Genomic DNA, 17,530 nt, shown 5'->3' with positions numbered 1-17,530 from the left:
GGATTTGTTTTGCACCACATCATATTTAAATGTTATGGGTCCTAGTGAGGAAAGTGGTCACTTCCATATGAAAGCAATCCCATACAGATCACAAAAAAAGAGAAAAAGAAATTTAAACAACCACAAACTATCCAGCAATCACAAGCTTTTACTAAAATGTAGATGCATTTACATGATGCTTTTCTCCCAAGTAACTTACAATGTTATTACATGCTTACAATCATTTACACAGCTGGGTAACTTTACTGGAGCAATTCAGGGTAAGTACCTTCCTCAACAGTACTACAGCCAGAGGTGGCAATCGAACCTGCAACCTTTGGGTCCAAAGGCAGTAGCTTTAACCACTACATTACCAGCTGTCCATATAGCTGTCCTTCCCCTTACCATAAAGCTGAGTCTTTGCTTGCTGTAAATTACTGAAAATTATTAAAGGATATAGCTTAACAGCTGAGATAATTGGAAGTTGCAGATCCCCACTGACATATCCATAAAACAAGCTGCAAGAAAAATACTGTTCTCCAGCATTAAGTCTCAATCATACCTCCCCCCCCCCTCAAAACTACAGAGGGGAAAAAAAATTGCACACATACATGAACTTAGAATTAATGAATCCCAGGGATTGACCCAGGTCATCAAAAATTGTATGGATTCAGTTTGGCTACATGCATGTACTTTAGCTACCAACTCTTGGTTGACTGCATCGCAGCACCTCAAAAGGTGCTGACTAAATGTGAAGTCTAAAGGAAGTATTGTAAAATATTTTTGGTCTGGGTAAAAATTGCTTAATTTTGAGTTACTGCAGTAACTGGTGTGGTTTACACAACTTTTACACAATTACATTTTCAGTACAGTACCTGGCACCATAATATTTGAAACTTTTTCCATTGCTGCCAAGAGCTGTTGAAGAATCAACTCCACCTATCAAAAGTTTTGACTTTTATTTAAAGTAGTTTGTTAAAGGTGACCGCAGCTATGCACTACCAGTAAAACAAGGAGTATGTTAGCAGTGTCCTTTTACAAGTGGAATATAAGCGCTTTTTGGGCATAGCTGCAAGAATACAAATCCCTCCAGTTCTATGAAACTGATGATACGCTGATCCTTGAGTGCTTCATGGTACTACTAAGACATGGTGCCTTGCATAAGTACCTGCAAGCTGCTTGTGCCAATAAAACAAGGAACATAACAGGCAAGAGACTGAACACAGAAGGTGGTTATTGTGCTCACAAAAGGTGAACATCTTGACCAAAGCTTCGGTTTAGTATTCATCCACATCTAGAAGGCTGACCATCCAACCTTAATGCACCTTATTGAACATAGACAACCAACCATTCAATCTGGAATGAGTCCAGGCTGAGAAGGATGGAGCCCAATGTGACAGAAAGCTGGACACGTCCAGTGACCAATGTGCTCACACAGTCACTCAACTAGCCCTTAAGGACAGCTCTCCTCAGTGGTGTGGGTTACCCTCTTAGGGCTCACGTAGTAGTTTTCCTGCGAGAGCCGACAGCGGGGCTTGTCAATCACAGAGCTGTGCATTTCCTCCAGATGCAAGAGGTCCAGGTGTCCCTGGGGTCCCTTCTCCTTGTTTGGTTTCAGGCCTGACATTTCTTCATATATAGGATGTGGGTTCTGCGGTCGCTCATGATGACACGCCTTACACTGAAAACAAGAAATGAAATGAGGAAATACTGGTAACTCTGAATTTCTAAAAGATACCAAACAATAAAAAGTATGTTTTTTTTTTTTTTTTTTTTTAAACAAAACAAAAATGGCATTTTTAATTATCTTGATCATTTAAAGAGTGCTGTGTTTACTGGTGGTATTTTGAGGTAAAGCTCCTTGACCAAGAAGAGTCACATTTTAATTGTACAGAAAATTAAAACTAGTCTTCAGAGGCGTGGACAATGCGCTGTACTCACACACAGTGCAAACCCCAAACCGATGATGATGATGAAGAAGAGGCCTGTGGCGGCAGATATGGCGTACAACAGAAAAGAGTAGCGGGAACAGTTGCAGTTCACTTCTGTGGCGAGACAAGATACACCAACAGCTGTGTTTGTCGGGGATCAACAGTGTTGCGCTAAAAAGTTTTTTTTCCCAACAATCTGTCACTGAACCAACACAACATTTTTTTTTTCCTCCAACTTTTATACATGTATCCCCCATACCATTTTTTTTTTTTTTTTTTTTTGCATGTCTGGTCATGCGCTATTATCATCATCATCATCATCACTTAACATTAATCGGTCAAGATTTTCTGCCACATCCAGTCCAGGACGACATTTGTTCTGGCGCAACAAACCGAGACCCCATTTGAAAGTTGTGCCAAGTACTGTATCTTTCCGAGACTGTTGGGCCCATTGCATTGTGGGAAAAGGGCACCCATGCTCTCGGTTGTGCTCCGGCATCGCAGGTACTCGGCCACTCCCAGCCCCACCCCCACCCCCGGCATCGTCGGTGCACCAGGCTAAGGAGGGTCAGGTGCGGTGCTGCTCATTTCAAGCGTGGTGAAGGAGTGGAAGATATTTCTCTTGCATTAGGTTTTTCTAAAACCACAGTGAAAACTATTTAGTTTCTCAGAGATCAAATTTAAAATAAAAAAAAAAAAAAAACAGGTGAAAATCTCATGCTCTCCACCATCGTCTCTTCCAGCACCAGCCTCCCACTCCTAACCCTAACTCCAGTGTCCTCACCTTTTTAAACCCAATCCAAACACTATCATAATAAAGTCACTAAATTAAACCGTTTTTTAAATTTATATATAATGTTATTAACTGTGAGGGGGTGTGGTGGTGCGGCGGGTTTGGCCGGTGCCCGCTGTGTGGCGGGTCTGGGGTTTGAGCCCTGCTTGGGGTGCCTTGTGGTGGACTGGCATCCCATCCTGGGAGTGTTCCCTCCTCCAGCCCTGCATTGCCAGGATAGGGTCCGGCTCACCGCGACCCCCACTGGGAACAAGGGGTTGTTGACGTTGCTTAGTTATTAACTGTTATCCTACAAAATGTAATGTATGTTACACAACTTTCCGTAGATCAGGCATCATTTATGGTCACTTTATGGTGACCTTGGGGTGGGTTTACAATGAATTGTACTTAATAAGTGAATGAGTTATTTCAGGTTAGGTTTCTCCATATGCGACTGGTTTTCATGAATAAATTAGGACCGATTAATGGGGGATAAAAACATTTACATGTAAATGACGATCCACATGTACGAGGGACGTGGCCACGTTCAAAAACACTCCTACAACATGCGTAATTCTCTTTTTTACTGCATCTTTCTCACTTCCATAGTTTTACCCCGTATTTGTTGGAAAACCCTACAGAATTTTTTTCCCCATCCCATTTTGTCCAGCTAATTTTATTATATGAGGAACCATAACATTATCACTTCACAAGCATAATCGTAGGATATTTATAGTCATTTTTATTAATATGATCTGAAGAAATGGGGACCATTCTCATTGCTTTTTACTAAAAAAAAATGTACAAAACTTTGAACAGTTTGCCAACACTGCCTCATTTCCCTATTGTAGTAAACAAGGTAAATGAGTCCCCGGGAACTAATGACAGGAGACTCTAACATTAAAATTACACCCATTGATTGCCATTGGAAAGAAATTTATGCCCTGAAATTTCTTTAGAAATTATGTAATTCGGGATAAACATCAGTAACATACTTATACATGTCAGCAAACGCATTGTGCTATTTATGTATTGCTACACATTTATTTAAAAGCTACCCATCTTAATTAATATATTGTAACGACCCGCGTTACCGAGAGTTTGGGCGGGAAAACGGGTCTATTGTACATACTAGTTTAATTGTGGGTAAAATGTAATTAAGTGTGAAATGTGACGATGTTTTATGTTTGTGATTTGTGATGTTGGAAGTTGTTTTGTGGTATTGAATATAGTTTTAAATTTAAAAAAAAAAAAAAAAATTAAAGTGTGAAACCAATGGGGGGGAACTTGGGGGGCGCAAAGCAGGCTGGGAAAGCTGGTTTGAGGCGCAGGTGGATGAGGAAACGGGGTCCTCGGAGGGAGAGCATATTAATTTCCCTGTGTGCCGCCCCGTGTTCTAATAAACGTTCAAAATGAACTAGTAAATCTGCCTGTGACCTGTGTGCGTCCTTCTTCGCCCCATCCGAACCCAGGGTGCTGCGCGCCACAATATGTATATACATTTAAAAACAGGATACACTCGGTCCGTTTTCATCAAGGATTCCATTCCGATGCGAACCCCGCACAGCGAAGACAACTGCAAGTAAAAGATCGCTCACCTGTTCCTTCCACGAACAGGAAGTACGTGGGCCGCCCCGCCACGCTCCTGTCTCGAGGACTGGCGCCGTATATGAACTCGCATGCGTAGAAGCCGCTGTCGTCCTCGCGCAGAGCCTTGAGGGTCACGTTGAGCCGCTGCTCGCGCAAGTCGCCGCGCGTCTCGATTCGGCCCTCGAACGCAGGGTTGTGCACAGCGGGGTTCAGCGGCGACACGAACATGAGCTCCTTCTCCGGCTCGGGGGATTTGAGCTTCAGGTAGAAGCCGATGGGAGCTTCGGTTCTGTGCTCAGATTCGCAAAAGAAATGCACCGCTTCCCCCTTGTACCTCTTGAGGTACTCGACACGGGCAGAGGCTGGAGATCGGAGGAATCAACAATCGTCACCACAGAAAGTTTTTCCTTCACGAACTGTTCGCTCTCTTTTTTTAAAAAGAGAAAAAAAAACAAATTTACAAAAAAGGAAGAAAAACTTTCGCATTGAGTCCCACTCTAAAAAGTTTTCCGTCACATGAAAGCAGGTTTCCATGAACGCAGTTAACCCAGCGCTGCCTCAGAGGACGTGAACCCCTTGTGACTTTTAGGTTTTACCACAAATGTTCGTTTCGTGAGGATCGGTCTGTCTCATGTGACATAACAGGTGTATAATGACCGTTTTCCACGTGTTGCTTTAGTTTAAGGAAATCGTGTGTAGCAGTGCAGGTGTAAAAAGGGGTGAAGACCAGATTGCACTGGTTAAAAAACAAGTAGGATCAGGTGTGTAAATCATAATCATTTACTGTATTCATTTTACAAGTTTAATATTTAGATTTTACAAGTTTGCTTTAATATTTAATACAAAAATAACGGTCGTCCCTATAGGGTTCACATGCCTTCAAGCAGTGCTCTATGTTTTAGGTTGTAGGTTTAAAACATCTCTGAAGATGATGGTGTGTGTGTGTGTACACGTACCCGTACACGTACACTGGACAGGGCTGCTTAGTAACGTGCTCCAATGATCCAGGAGAAGTGTTTCTCTCTGGGGATTCTGTGTCTAGTTTGTCGTAATAATAACGATGTCGTCGCTTTAGTATTTTACAATTTAATTTTTTTTTTTCACTTGGAAACACACTTTACTACTGATAAAAACGTGCAGTTGTATAAATGCACATAAGAGCTGCAGGTAAGAGTTGAACAATAGCATTTAAGGAGTAAGCAAGTACATAAATGACAGTACTGGGTACACATGAGGTGGGTCTTATAAAATTGGCACAAGTTAAACAAGAAATACTTTAATTAATTTAATGTATACCGTATTTACGTATAGAGCAGAGACAGTAGCACAACATGAGGGGTCTTGGCGCGACGTGCGCGCCCCCGTGTTCCCGCCGCGCCGCTCTGGGAACGTGCAGCTCGTGCCGCTTCGTCACGTACGCAGTCCGACGCAGAACCGCAGGGGAAGCAGCGCCGGGCAACGGAGAGCTGCAGCTTCCAGCCTTACAGGAGAGGGAAACGAATCTAATATGACACGTTTCTTGGTTTCGTGTAGCTCACACTTTTCTCCGAAGCGACTTCCCCATTAACACAGCTAGGTCATTTTTACTGGAGCAATTTTGAGGGGGGGGGTTTGAACCTGCAACCTTCGGATCCAAGGGCAGCAGCTCTAACCACTACGCCATCTGCTGCTGTAATTCGGCATATCACTGGACTGCAATAATAAGAAAAAATTATTACTGCTGGCTTTTTCACAAAGTAACGATGTAAAAGGGAAACATCCGACTGAATAAGACTACAACTTTTAAATCTACGAACGTTTAAAATCGTTTCACCTCAAAATGAGTCAGTTTTACAAAAATCCGCCCGGGGCTAAATTTATTTTTTTAAAATAACCAGTGACAGCGTTGTAAAGACATGATCTCGAAATGTGCACTTTTTTCTTTTTTTTCCAACAAAGCACTCGAAATATTTACATCAGGAATTTAATGAACTGATTAATTTCTGCACTGGTCGAAAAACGAGAAGGTGTAAATGTGATCAAAACGTGTTTTCAGAAAACCCCGATATGTCTCCCCTTTTGCGCATAACTACACAATACCGTTACAAGTACTTTCGCTCTTCTCCCTTTGTGACACATGAACGAAATGTGACATTTTACTTTTTCCATTTGAAGTAGCTCTATATACTTCTAGGTGTTTCTTGCCCAGATTTCCTCTCATGTCTGTTCGAAAGTAGGAAAAAAAGATGCTCCTGAATCTGTGTCTCAGGTTTGCGTCAATGTGCCCTTGCTGGAATGTCCTTCTGTGGATATTTTATAAAATATATTCTTTTCTGCCTGCTTTCAGAAATTCTGAGCGCTAAAAGTATCACTTTCATTTCACGGTGGGAATAAACGCGCAGCGCTTGCACCCGGCCCACGCTTTTACGGGACTTGATGCCCTCAGAAATGGGAAACAGAAGAAGAAGAAGCAGCAGCGCACTGAAGAAAAAGTTAACGAAGAAAACTTACCGAAGAGCAGTGGTGTGACGAGCAAGAGCCGGAGGCCACAATGAGTGATCATGAGCGTCATCATGCGCTGCGATGCTCCTCACCGAGCAAAGAGAACTTCCATCTGTAGAAAGCAGAAAGACGCCAGGCTTGGAGGGTGAAGATGGCCCGATGAGAAAGAGCAGCCTGGAGATGCTCAGCGATGAGAACACCGGCTGTGACTAAGGACACCACCGCACCTCATGACACTGAAATGTGGAGGGAGGGGTTAAACTCGTCCTCTCTCAGAAGTTGCGAAAGACACTTGAACTGTTATTTCTAGAATGTAACCGAATCTAACGAAAAGACGTGAACAAGTTTCCAGACAGACTAGAGGTTTAATTCGTGTTACTTGGACACCGGGCTCTTGTCCAGAGAATTTATTTAAAGACAATTGGAAAGGTCTTTGTCCCAAGACACTTAAGGTATAAACTATATTGCTTCTTGCTACCATTTATATATCATATCATATGTACTCATTCTAGATGCCATGGGCAGAAATGAGGTCAGACTTTTTTTTTTTTTTTTTTTTTTAAAAACACTTCGGGTTTATCTCATTGGCCCCATACTGTGTTCTGGGCAAAATCATATCCAAGTTATTCTTTACATGTTAGATGGATCTACAGAAAGAGAAAGATCCACAAGCTTTTGGAAGTTACTGCTCATCTTTCCAAAGATTTCAGTTTAAGCTTTAGCTCACCATGGCCACTTGGACCGAAGTAGTATTTTATTTGAAATCAATTTGTTTTAACATTCTGATTTATAAAATAAAAAATGTAATACCAGTGGGAAAAAGCTGAATTAAAGTTAAACATTGGTCTAACAATTGCTCACTAAACCAAAATAAGACAAGGCAGTGAACCAAATTAATGCAATAACGTCCATAACTTTATTTACATTTAGGCAACACACATCACAAGACAATGATTCCACTTGCAGAAGTGCACGTGGTTCACAGATCATGCTCTTCATACTCTTGACCATTACAGAAGTTCTAGTATTGAGCACATGAATACACTAGATCTGAAGTGCACTGTAACAGTGTTAACGGCAGTGTTCTTGGTAAAATACAGGTCACATACTTTAACAAGTCAGCTTTGTTTAAAGAACTTATTTAAATGAAAAGCAAAATGTTAAGACTGCACCCATTTAATGCTGAGAACTAAGTTAAGAAAAATTAATCTTCAAGGAATCTTCAACTGGATAACAATATACCTACAAATGTTATCTTTTATTTAGATAAACTGTTTAATGCTGAAGAGTGCTAACCCACAGTAACATACTTCCCCTCACAAAACAATTTGTCCCCAAACATCTGCTAATAAGGCAAATTCTCAAAAAATAATTACAATGAAAAGAGTAAAATGAGCTCATGAGTGAGAAATGTTTTGACTTTTTTATACCAAACATGAAAAATTGTTAAATATGTTAGCAAATCTCATTCAAAACCAAGTTTAAAATATCAGAACTGCTTTGGACATCTTTAAATCCAGGCTTAAGACAGACATGTTCATAATCATATACAAAACACGTGTGCTCCTTTTTCTCACATTCAACTTACTGTGTTCTTTTAAAACTTTTTCTGTCCCCGCACTGTGGGTTAGGTGGAGTCAAGTGTTTTTAGTGTTTGCATGGGTTTCCTCTGGGCGCTCTGGTTTCCTCCCACAAGCCATAGGAATGTTTCAGGTGAACTGGTGACAACTGCCTTTAGAGTGTTAATATAGGCAAATGCTCTGCAACGGACTGGTTTCTGGTTTGGGGTGTATCCTGTCAAGCTTAGTGCCCTACTTACTCTTTTAACCCTGCATTAGGACAAGAAAGCAGTGATAACAGATGGAACCAATTAAACTGCAAAAATAATCTAATTATATAACAGCAACATGACCTGGTGCATTAATAACATCTGTGTGAGATTACACAGGTAGCACCTCCTTTACTGGTTTATGAACTTCAGATCTCATGAAACAAGACCACAAGCCCATGGTGGCATTGTGGACTCGGGTGTGTTGTAATCTTTACAAACATCAAAGCAAGTGTTTAACGATTACCACTTCTGATATTCAAATCCAGGATTTGACAAAATCCTTTACATGGACACTCATTACATTGATACTTATCAGGACTTCAAGAATTTGAACCACTCACTCCAGGACAAGGATTCTGTCCCTAGTTAGCCAGATTTTTTTTTCAATTTCAGACTGTCAAATTGGAAAGTAGTCCCAGACAAACAAATGTATACTCTTCAGATTAAACAGACAAAGTTGTGGGTAGCATGGAGGATGCTGGTAAGAGGTACCCTCTCAGTGTGTATAATACTAGCTTAAGCACATTCTTTTTTCAGGATAGAAGCATATGGAGACAAAACTGTATCAGAAACCATAATCTACCCAAGTACTGCAGAACCCATTTTCCTACTTATTTTCTAACATGTTTCAAATGTCTTCACTCCAGCCATTAAACTACATCCATGATTGCATTACCATTTTCCAAGTGCACATTCCACTGAAATGAATATTACATGCGCACAATCCTCAAACTGTCTACAATCAAGGTGTTAAAATTTTGTTAGATCTGATCTTTTACTACAATTATTATATAATGACAACTGTCAAAAAAGGCACACTACTGGTAGAAAATCTGTAACAAGCAGTTCAGTCACATTAAACTACACCAAGTAGCACATTATAGGATATGGCAATAGGGCCAACCAGCTTGCTTAGGAGTACCTTTTTTAAAATAGAATGTAAAATTATAGTGCTAGAAGATGTTAATAGATGTGTATCTTTTGGGTAAACTTGTGTCAGTCTGGGAAAGGATTAAATTTTTTCCCAGAAACAATAACGGGAACAGCTTTATCAGTATAACTCATGTCTTATGGATTTCCAGGAACAAATTCAGATGGCAGGGAGAATCTTGCAATGTCCCACCTTAAAATGCTATAAAACACTGACTATGAGGGAAAAAGGGGAACTTCTGATATTGACCTGAAAAATTTTTGTCAATACCTTCATATCACATTAAACAGTACTTACCCCAAATGTGAGCTACTTACCCTGTTCCTAAATCATTGTAGTATTGTTGAAAACTGGACAAACAGCTTGCGTACAGTGATGCAACTTCGCACGCACTTCGTCTACATTGAAAAATGTAAAATACACACATCTTCTGATTCTCCTGAATGCCGCTGCATTTATGAAACGGAATGCAGAGTATTCTGAACATACATTGGTGCTACACTGCAAAAATCAGTTATGTCAATTTCCAAATGTAACAGGAAAAAAGCAATTCTCCCCATAAGACTGCATAGCACTTTATTGCCATTTAAAAAGCGCAATGAAACAGCTTCATACAGGAATGAACTGCTGACATCACAAACTCTGTGCAACACAGAAACACTATACTAAGAAACAGGTACTTACAGCGCACACCAACCTGTTACACGTCAGGTTTCAGGGTTTGTCCCCCATCAAAACCAGTTAAAAGAAAATAAAACTGAAGAAATGTTGCTGCAATAGTTGACAGACAAATTACATCAAACAAAGGACAGAGCCTGCCTCAACCATCCTTGTGTGGGACTTTTAGTGCACATTCACTTACCACAGAAAAAACCAATAATCGTTTCTAACAAGTCCTGCAATCGGTTTCCTGTTCCACAACTGCACAAGAAATGTGCCGATAATAATGCCGATTTAAAATTAAAAGGTTAACAGAAAATTTAACTAATGAGGTTGATTCAAAGCAAATAAACACCAAAAAAGTTGAAAGCATTCCGTTGTTTACAAGAACCATATAAATGCCACAGTGGAGGACACTGTTCCTTTTAAAAACTTAAATATCAAGTAATGGTGACTGAGGAAATGTTACCAGTCAAAGTTGCCAAGAGATCATTGCTCATCTGGCATTGTTTACCATGTAATTATCCAGATTTAGAGTCGCTTCAGTACAACTGTTTCAAGCTCTACTTGTAACATGTCCCCTTATTTATACACATGCATGTGTGCTGAGAAGTTCTTCAGGGTAATATCTCAAGTGCAGAGAAACACTGCTTTTACAGGCAGGCCACATTTTGTTGTAGGCTTTCGGAAGTTACAAGTCACATGATAAGAAGTGCGGCCAATGTATTTAACCTGTGTAAAACCCTGGGAGCTTATGGGAGACCCTACCAAAAAACAACCCAAGACAAACAAGGGCCTTCACCAAACTTGCTACAAGTTTGGGGACACCGCAATCCAACAGCCAGGAGGCTGTGAAAGCCCTTGACATGAATACAATGAGAAAGGGAAGGTCAGACTTGCCTCAGACTGTACAGGGCAACACTGAGAGACTGCCTCAGCCAGTCCCATCGCATGGCTACAGGGAGAAGAGAAATCCTCATTTTAGCATAGCAGCCAAATCCATCTTCAAAGGTACAAAATAAAAAAATGTTACTCATGCATTCAATGTCCCAATGGTGGCCCTTAAAGCTACTTCACTGGCCACCTGTGATGGTGCAAATCCAGAAGTAGGTGGTCATTCTAAGAAGTTGAAGTACAAGCAGAAGAGTTCAGGAGAAAAGGCATATTTGACAACATTTATAATTGAACAGAAACTCATGTTATTCTTTTTAGCTTGCAGCAGAAATTAGTTCTGCAAAAGCTTTTTTGGATTTCTTATAAAACAGCACAATGCCAAGAAAATAAATTTGAGTTGCATTTCAGATAGCTGAATGATTACTTAAAATGTTACAATAAAGTTGAAATTTATACAATGAAACCATTCAATTAGAGACTTATTAATGTGCAGCAACTAATTTTCAGCAGTTATGAAGTTTTGACATTGAGAAACATTCAATATAATGCACACTTGCCAGGAACTGGCAATCTACTGTCAATAAAAATCAGAGTTACTAGGTCTCACTGAGGATGACCAACTTTGGTCTGCATCACCGCTTATACTTCAGACAGATGTAAGCAATTTCATACACATTACAAGGAATGTGATTCTGAAACCGCTTACATGTAACAACGCTTTTACAGAAGATCAACTGTCAGGTCTAAAACAAGTATACATTCAGATGTCAAAAAGTATTCTGTTAAAGAGGTTTCCCGTTATATCCCACATGGTACAGAAGCGCATTATGGGAGTGCCTGAAGGCCAAGGAGCACTGGACTTGGTGTATAGCTGCGCATGGGCAAATACTTGGTGACTAAGGACAAGACCCACTGTGCAGCTACTGTAATCTGAGACCCACCAGTGTAGTATTCCATGTCAAAAACAACTTTATTCTACATTATCTATGCTCTTTTTAATCCATGTTAAAATGTAACAAGTGCTAACAGTGGACACTTGCATTCTTAGTAGCAATGATGTACAAAAAGAATACTTTAAAATGAGCAGGCTTCTTATCACACCTGTCCTCCAGGCACTAGAACAAACGATAACAGAGAAACCTCCGGACTCAGGTGAAGTCCATTACATTCAGCCTTAACAGTTTAATCTATATTTGGAGACAGAACAAATGTACAAACCTTCCCTGAAGTGATCCCTCCTTCGGTCATGAAAAAACAGCCTCAAGTTTTTAATCACAGTTTATTATTACAATAAATGTTTCACAACATTACATGAACCATTCACATAAGTTATTCTTGTGGCCTAAAGATTAAACCTGCAACAAGAGCAAAGCTATCGAAGGTGTCGTGGACACAACACACAAGAAATGAGAAAAAGTTACTTGAAGCCCTCACCAAGCAAAGTTGGGGACATAATGTCCAACAGCACCTAGGGTGCTGTGAAGGCCTCATTGTTCAGTAGAATAACGCATGTACAGAAACTTGCCTTGATTAAAGGTGGTATGTTCATGTTACTCCAGCGCCTTCAAAACATTACGAACCACATTTACTAAACTTCCCTTCTAAAAACCTAAACGAAACATGAGAAAAAAAAAAAGCCACAAGGTATCAATGGCAAAAACAGTTCTGTTCCTTTACATGTTACATAAAATTGAATGTCCCATGCGATGCATTTTTCTTTTAAATTATATATAGATATATTTTCTCCATCCCCATCACTGGACTTACTGTTACAGGCTTCGCTACAAGCACAAGGTGAGAAAAGGTTTAATCTCCAAACCTAGTGAGGGACGGTGGTTCAGCTTCAATATCGACCTCCCTGAGACATTACAGGTGGTCTCATCCCCATGGGTGGTCTTGGTGGTCCTCCTTGAAATGGGGGGACCATAGGGGGTGCCTGGCCATAGGGAGGCATTCCCCCTGGCATGTAACCAGGCATTCCCTGGGGAGGAGCACCATATTGCCCTGGAAGATGACACAAAATCACATTTATCCTGAAGGAGTTTGTCTTTCACACCAAGAAACTAGTTCAAGTGAGTCCCATCACAAACAAAAAAAACTTTTCTAATCAGATCACACAGTGAAATGCCATGCCATGTTCTCTTCATCTTAAATCAGGATGTCCCACTTCTTTTGTGCCTTCAACAGAACATTAAAGCCTTACAACCTGTCATTGAAGAAACTGTTATTTAACTAAAAGGTGATTCAAATAGAACTTAACACTTTGAAAAATGTATTATTCTGCAATTATCACATGAACATGTTATCTAAACCAATTTGTAACTCACAGTTCTGGAAAAAAAATTAAGGGTAACTCTACACTTTGGAGCACACTACACATTCAGACAATACTGGATAACATTTTTTGAATGTGTTCAATTCTTTTTCAATCAATCACCTTATAATTTTATCAATAGCTTCTGATATACAGAAAATATCACGTTATAAACATTTGTTATACAGAGTTTACAAACTCACTTAGAAGACTACATTAAGCAACTAAATGGGTACATAATGTTGAAAAAAGTGCCACACAGGGTATGCCTACCATGCATAGGATGCCTCATTCCTGGTTGCTGTGGAGGCATAGCCTGCTGTGGGGGCATCATGCCGCCCATTGGTCCGACAGGCGGGACAGCCATATGGGCTTGGCCCGGGCGCGGAATATTCCGCTGATATCTAGGGAGTTGAGCCCGCCTTTCCTCCTATCATATCAAAAGAAGGAAAAACCAAAAACAATGGTTTAAGGACTTGCCATAAGTTCATTCACAGACCAAACCATTAAAAAAATTAAAAAAATAAAATAAAAAAAAACATAAGACATTTTAAGCACATTTAAAGTTACTCACACAAAAAGTAAGCTACAGGCTCTAATTATATCACATTCATTACTTACTGTCAATAGGACAAAAATTAAAAACGTAAAAAACTCACCAGAGAAATATCCTCATCAGGGTGGATCAACTTACTGGTTGCACTCGTTGTGGTAAGGGTGGCTGGCTTACTTGTCACAGTAGCAGGGGGTTTGGACACCGTGCTACTGGAGGGATTAGTCGTTGAGGCAGTGGATTGTGTGTAAGCTGGGAATGTCGCCTTGGGAGGGTCTGAGGTGGTGGCAGGCGTGTTTAGAGGTTTGAAATCTGCACCCACTGGCCCTGTCACTGCCTGCTGTGCCTGAGAAATGAGGAGTCATAATGAGACAATGGAGAAAACCCCCTGCAGCACCAAACACACACAGTAAATAGTGTCAATGCTACACTATAGCACTAAGGGGCAAACAAAGCAAACCAACTCCAAGATCATGCCTGGCGAGGCTCAAAGATGTAGAATGAGCATAACTGCGCTACTGACAACTGATGTAATATCAGGCACAAACTAGAACTAAACAGGACACAGAACTCAGTCTTATCCTATGGTACCTCACAAACACTAACATGCAGCAAGCCAGATGGAGGGCATCACCTAACGGCTACAGAGTCCTTATAAGGAAAGTGTGAAAACACTAAAAAATAAAATGGTTTTTATTTAAAAAAGAAAAAACAAAAAAACCATGACAGATACAAAACACTTAAGGCACTTCATTTCCACAGAAGCGTAATGTCTAACTGCTACATGCCACATAGTGCTTTTTATGAAGTTCTGTTTTCGCAAACTCCCGCGTACTTGTGCCGTGCTAGGAAACAGTGGTTTAGAAGATGCTGACAGAGTGTCGACACTCGGAGAGCTTGTACTTGTGGTTGGAACACGAGTCCCCATCTGCAGCGCAAAGAAAGAGCACAGAGTAAGAGCCCCTTTCAAACTGGCGTGGTGCTGAGGGGGATGCTATTAGCACCTGTATGAGATTCTTGTCAGAATTTTGCCTTTGTGTACGATATGCAGGAGAAACAAGGAGCGAAGAAAATCACACCTCTGAATCCATTTCTTGTTATTAAATACAATTAGTTTTAGCAACTATATATAATTATTTGATCTTCAGTACTTGTTTTAATTCTGAAAGCGTGGTAAAGTGTGTTAGTGTTGCCACTGAAACAACCTGAAACTGACGGCACATTAAGTGATCAAGTGTAGCCTCTACATCATATCAATTATGTGCACATATTACGGGTCAGCATTCTCCTGCTGTAAGTGGTACCTGATGGAGACAGATGGACAACTGAGCACAGATGAGGTACAGTGCAATCCTAGGGGCACTAACCTGTCCTGCACTTGGAAACAGAGGTTTGGTAACAGCTGGCTGAGGAGCAGGGGTCGTGGCTGCAGTCATGGCTGGCTGGCTGAGTATACCTGGTGTTGTTACAGGCGGCACCTGGGTCATGTGAGACATACCAGGGCGATGCCCCACCGGAGGTGGCATGCCTAACAGGTAGAGTTCAGAATAAATTCATAATTTCAGAAGTTTAACATCATTCAGATAAATATGAACTTAAGTATAAAAGTTAACTGGACTGTTGGTGAAATGTTTTCTGTGTTGAAAAAAAAATTAAATGCATTTGTACAAGTTTAACATAAAGAGTCTTGCTGAAAAGAAAAGAAAAAAAAAAAAACTGACCTGGGGGCATGCCTGGCATCATTGGGGGCATTCCAGGACCAGGAGGCATCATCCCACCCATTGGCATCATTCTGCAAGGAAGAAAAACAATTTATGGGTCACAATATGCAAAACACTGAGTGGGTTACCATGTTCTAGAACAACATTTTGCACAGAGGTGTCAATGCCCACCCTGGAGGCATCCCTGGCATTACAGGTGGCATCCCAGGCATCATGTGTGGAACACCAGGCATCATGGGAGGCATTCCTGTGTAGGGAACAGTAATTTCACACACCTCTCAAAGTGGAACTGTATTACGCACAGAATTTTCCTCTGGGATTAACAAAAGTTTCATTAATTATTCCAGAGGTTGTCTTTATTAATTGTACCACACCTGCAAAGTTCCCTGGGGGCACAGCTGGAGCCCCATGCACAGGTGGCATCCCTGGCTGGGTCATGGGGGTGATGTAGCTGGTCTGGGGCTGCACAGCTGGCTGCTGAAATGAGGGACCTGCCTCTTCATCCTCCTCATACTCATCTGAATCATCCTGGTTGTTCTGTTTCTTTTTCTGACTCTCAGCTTCAGCAACAAATAAAACAAATGATTTTTCAGTAAAGACCCTTCTGTGACAGAGGCTCAAGAGGCTGAGATATATGGGCTATAAGGCTACCATAACCAAATAAGTAAATAAAGAGCAACAAAATTACTGTACATCCTGAGTTGTGAAAGTATTAAATTATCTACCTTGTGTTTTTTGTTCAAGGACCCGCCTCCTCTCCTCCATATCTTTTTCAGGAATGCCCTCCATACCATAGATTTCCAATTCTATGTCTGTTCTTCCAGGTATAGCATTGGGTACCCCATCAATAGTCTCTTTATGCACCTGTAAAAAAAATTACCATTTATTACTACTAAATTAATGGACACCCAAAAGTAGACTGCAAAAAATAACAATAAATAGTTGTTTTCTAGCAAAATCTTACTTGCATACAGTGGATGGCTAAACCTGGGCCCGTATATAATTTCTTGTGGCATATATGGCATTTGAAATGCTTTGCCTTCTGGTGCTGGATGAGAATCTTTTCATCGTCAAAGTCCCTGTTGCAGTACCTAAAGAGTTTTCTGTTAAGGAGTGGAACCAAACTCAGTCAGACATGATCAAGTAACTACACTGACTGAACAAAACTAAAAGTGAAGCTAAGTATCGCCGTCCAACTTCCTCTACGATGCAGACTAGAACAGATAATTTAATTAATGTGTAACCGCACACAGATGTTTCGTAACGAACCAGTCGCTGAGTTTCAGGAGTGGATTTGACAGATCGGCAGACACTGAAAACCACACATTTTAATAGCCGTTTAACCGTATCCAAAACAGGCCGTCACGGAAAAATCCCGAACAACAAAGTTCACGTTACCGCGTGCAGTTATCAGCCTAGTAGCTAAGACACCCGCGCGCATAACAACTCAACTGAATAATGGAAAACACAAACACCAAATGATATGCTTCAGTTCAGTAGTTAAAACAGAACATTATCGAGATAACCAAATATTCGAATATTTGGTTAAGAGAGGAATGGAAAGTAGGTGTTTCAAACTATTAGTTTTAGGACGTCGGCGCGCGCACGCACGCACAGGCCGCGCGGCCTAGCCGACGGGAACATACTGTTTTTTCAGCGGGCAGTCACAGTGTGTCAAACTATGAAAAAGGACAATTTGTACGACAAAGGATACCAGCACCAAGGCTTCATCTGCTTCTTCTTCTTACGTCCCATCTTTCCTGGAAAAACCAATTAACGCGGGATCCTCCTCAAAGAGCGTACAGCTAAAAGACTTGAGAAAACCGTTACGGCGTCTACAACAGAAAATGGCGCTTCTGTACAGAAGTCTGCC

The 17,530-nt window shown here is 40.8% G+C and overlaps 2 protein-coding genes across 5 annotated transcripts; both read right to left on the bottom strand.

The window, feature by feature from the left end:
• Window positions 1-300: 300 nt before the first annotated feature.
• cd7al (cd7 antigen-like) lies at window positions 301-11,129 on the bottom strand. Of its 3 annotated transcripts, none has more exons than XM_018761865.1 (5): window positions 11,076-11,129; window positions 6,763-6,865; window positions 4,281-4,634; window positions 1,921-2,024; window positions 301-1,660 (listed from the first exon to the last, which is right to left on the bottom strand). In XM_018761865.1, the coding sequence occupies exons 2-5, from the start codon at window positions 6,824-6,826 to the stop codon at window positions 1,433-1,435; spliced, it is 750 nt and encodes a 249-aa protein (XP_018617381.1). In that variant the 5' UTR covers window positions 6,827-6,865; window positions 11,076-11,129; the 3' UTR covers window positions 301-1,432. The 3 variants fall into 3 exon arrangements, with proteins under 3 accessions (XP_018617381.1, XP_018617384.1, XP_018617383.1); XM_018761868.1 differs by lacking the exon at window positions 11,076-11,129 and adding an exon at window positions 5,569-5,752 and having other exon boundaries at window positions 6,763-6,838; XM_018761867.1 differs by lacking the exons at window positions 6,763-6,865; window positions 11,076-11,129 and adding an exon at window positions 5,569-5,858.
• znf207b (zinc finger protein 207, b) lies at window positions 7,764-17,530 on the bottom strand. 2 transcript variants are annotated; one of them, XM_018761863.2, is made up of 12 exons: window positions 17,372-17,530; window positions 16,622-16,748; window positions 16,383-16,521; window positions 16,032-16,217; window positions 15,829-15,904; window positions 15,658-15,728; window positions 15,304-15,464; window positions 14,772-14,864; window positions 14,043-14,282; window positions 13,657-13,813; window positions 12,889-13,073; window positions 7,764-12,678 (listed from the first exon to the last, which is right to left on the bottom strand). In XM_018761863.2, exons 1-11 carry the CDS (start codon window positions 17,410-17,412, stop codon window positions 12,913-12,915), a joined length of 1,452 nt encoding a protein of 483 aa, XP_018617379.1. In that variant the 5' UTR covers window positions 17,413-17,530; the 3' UTR covers window positions 7,764-12,678; window positions 12,889-12,912. The 2 variants fall into 2 exon arrangements, with proteins under 2 accessions (XP_018617379.1, XP_018617380.1); XM_018761864.2 differs by lacking the exon at window positions 14,772-14,864.

The sequence above is a fragment of the Scleropages formosus genome, chromosome 20 (assembly GCF_900964775.1).
Source record: "Scleropages formosus chromosome 20, fSclFor1.1, whole genome shotgun sequence".
NCBI lineage: Eukaryota > Metazoa > Chordata > Actinopteri > Osteoglossiformes > Osteoglossidae > Scleropages > Scleropages formosus.
This window is presented reverse-complemented; position numbering and strand designations above follow the sequence as displayed.

What these genes read in the sequence shown, in the direction of transcription:
- znf207b (XM_018761863.2), bottom strand. Translation starts at nt 17,412, where the DNA reads ATGGGACGTAAGAAGAAGAAGCAGATGAAGCCTTGGTGCTG. An exon ending in CAGATGAAGCCTTGGTGCTG is followed by an intron (nt 16,749 to 17,371) that starts GTATCCTTTGTC and finishes AAAACTCTTTAG; the next exon opens with GTACTGCAACAGGGACTTTG. An exon ending in CCTTGAACAAAAAACACAAG is followed by an intron (nt 16,218 to 16,382) that starts GTAGATAATTTA and finishes TTGTTGCTGAAG; the next exon opens with CTGAGAGTCAGAAAAAGAAA.
- cd7al (XM_018761865.1), bottom strand. Translation starts at nt 6,826, where the DNA reads ATGATGACGCTCATGATCACTCATTGTGGCCTCCGGCTCTTGCTCGTC. An exon ending in CGTCACACCACTGCTCTTCG is followed by an intron (nt 4,635 to 6,762) that starts GTAAGTTTTCTT and finishes TCCGATCTCCAG; the next exon opens with CCTCTGCCCGTGTCGAGTAC. An exon ending in GTTTGGGGTTTGCACTGTGT is followed by an intron (nt 1,661 to 1,920) that starts GTGAGTACAGCG and finishes TCTTGTTTTCAG; the next exon opens with TGTAAGGCGTGTCATCATGA.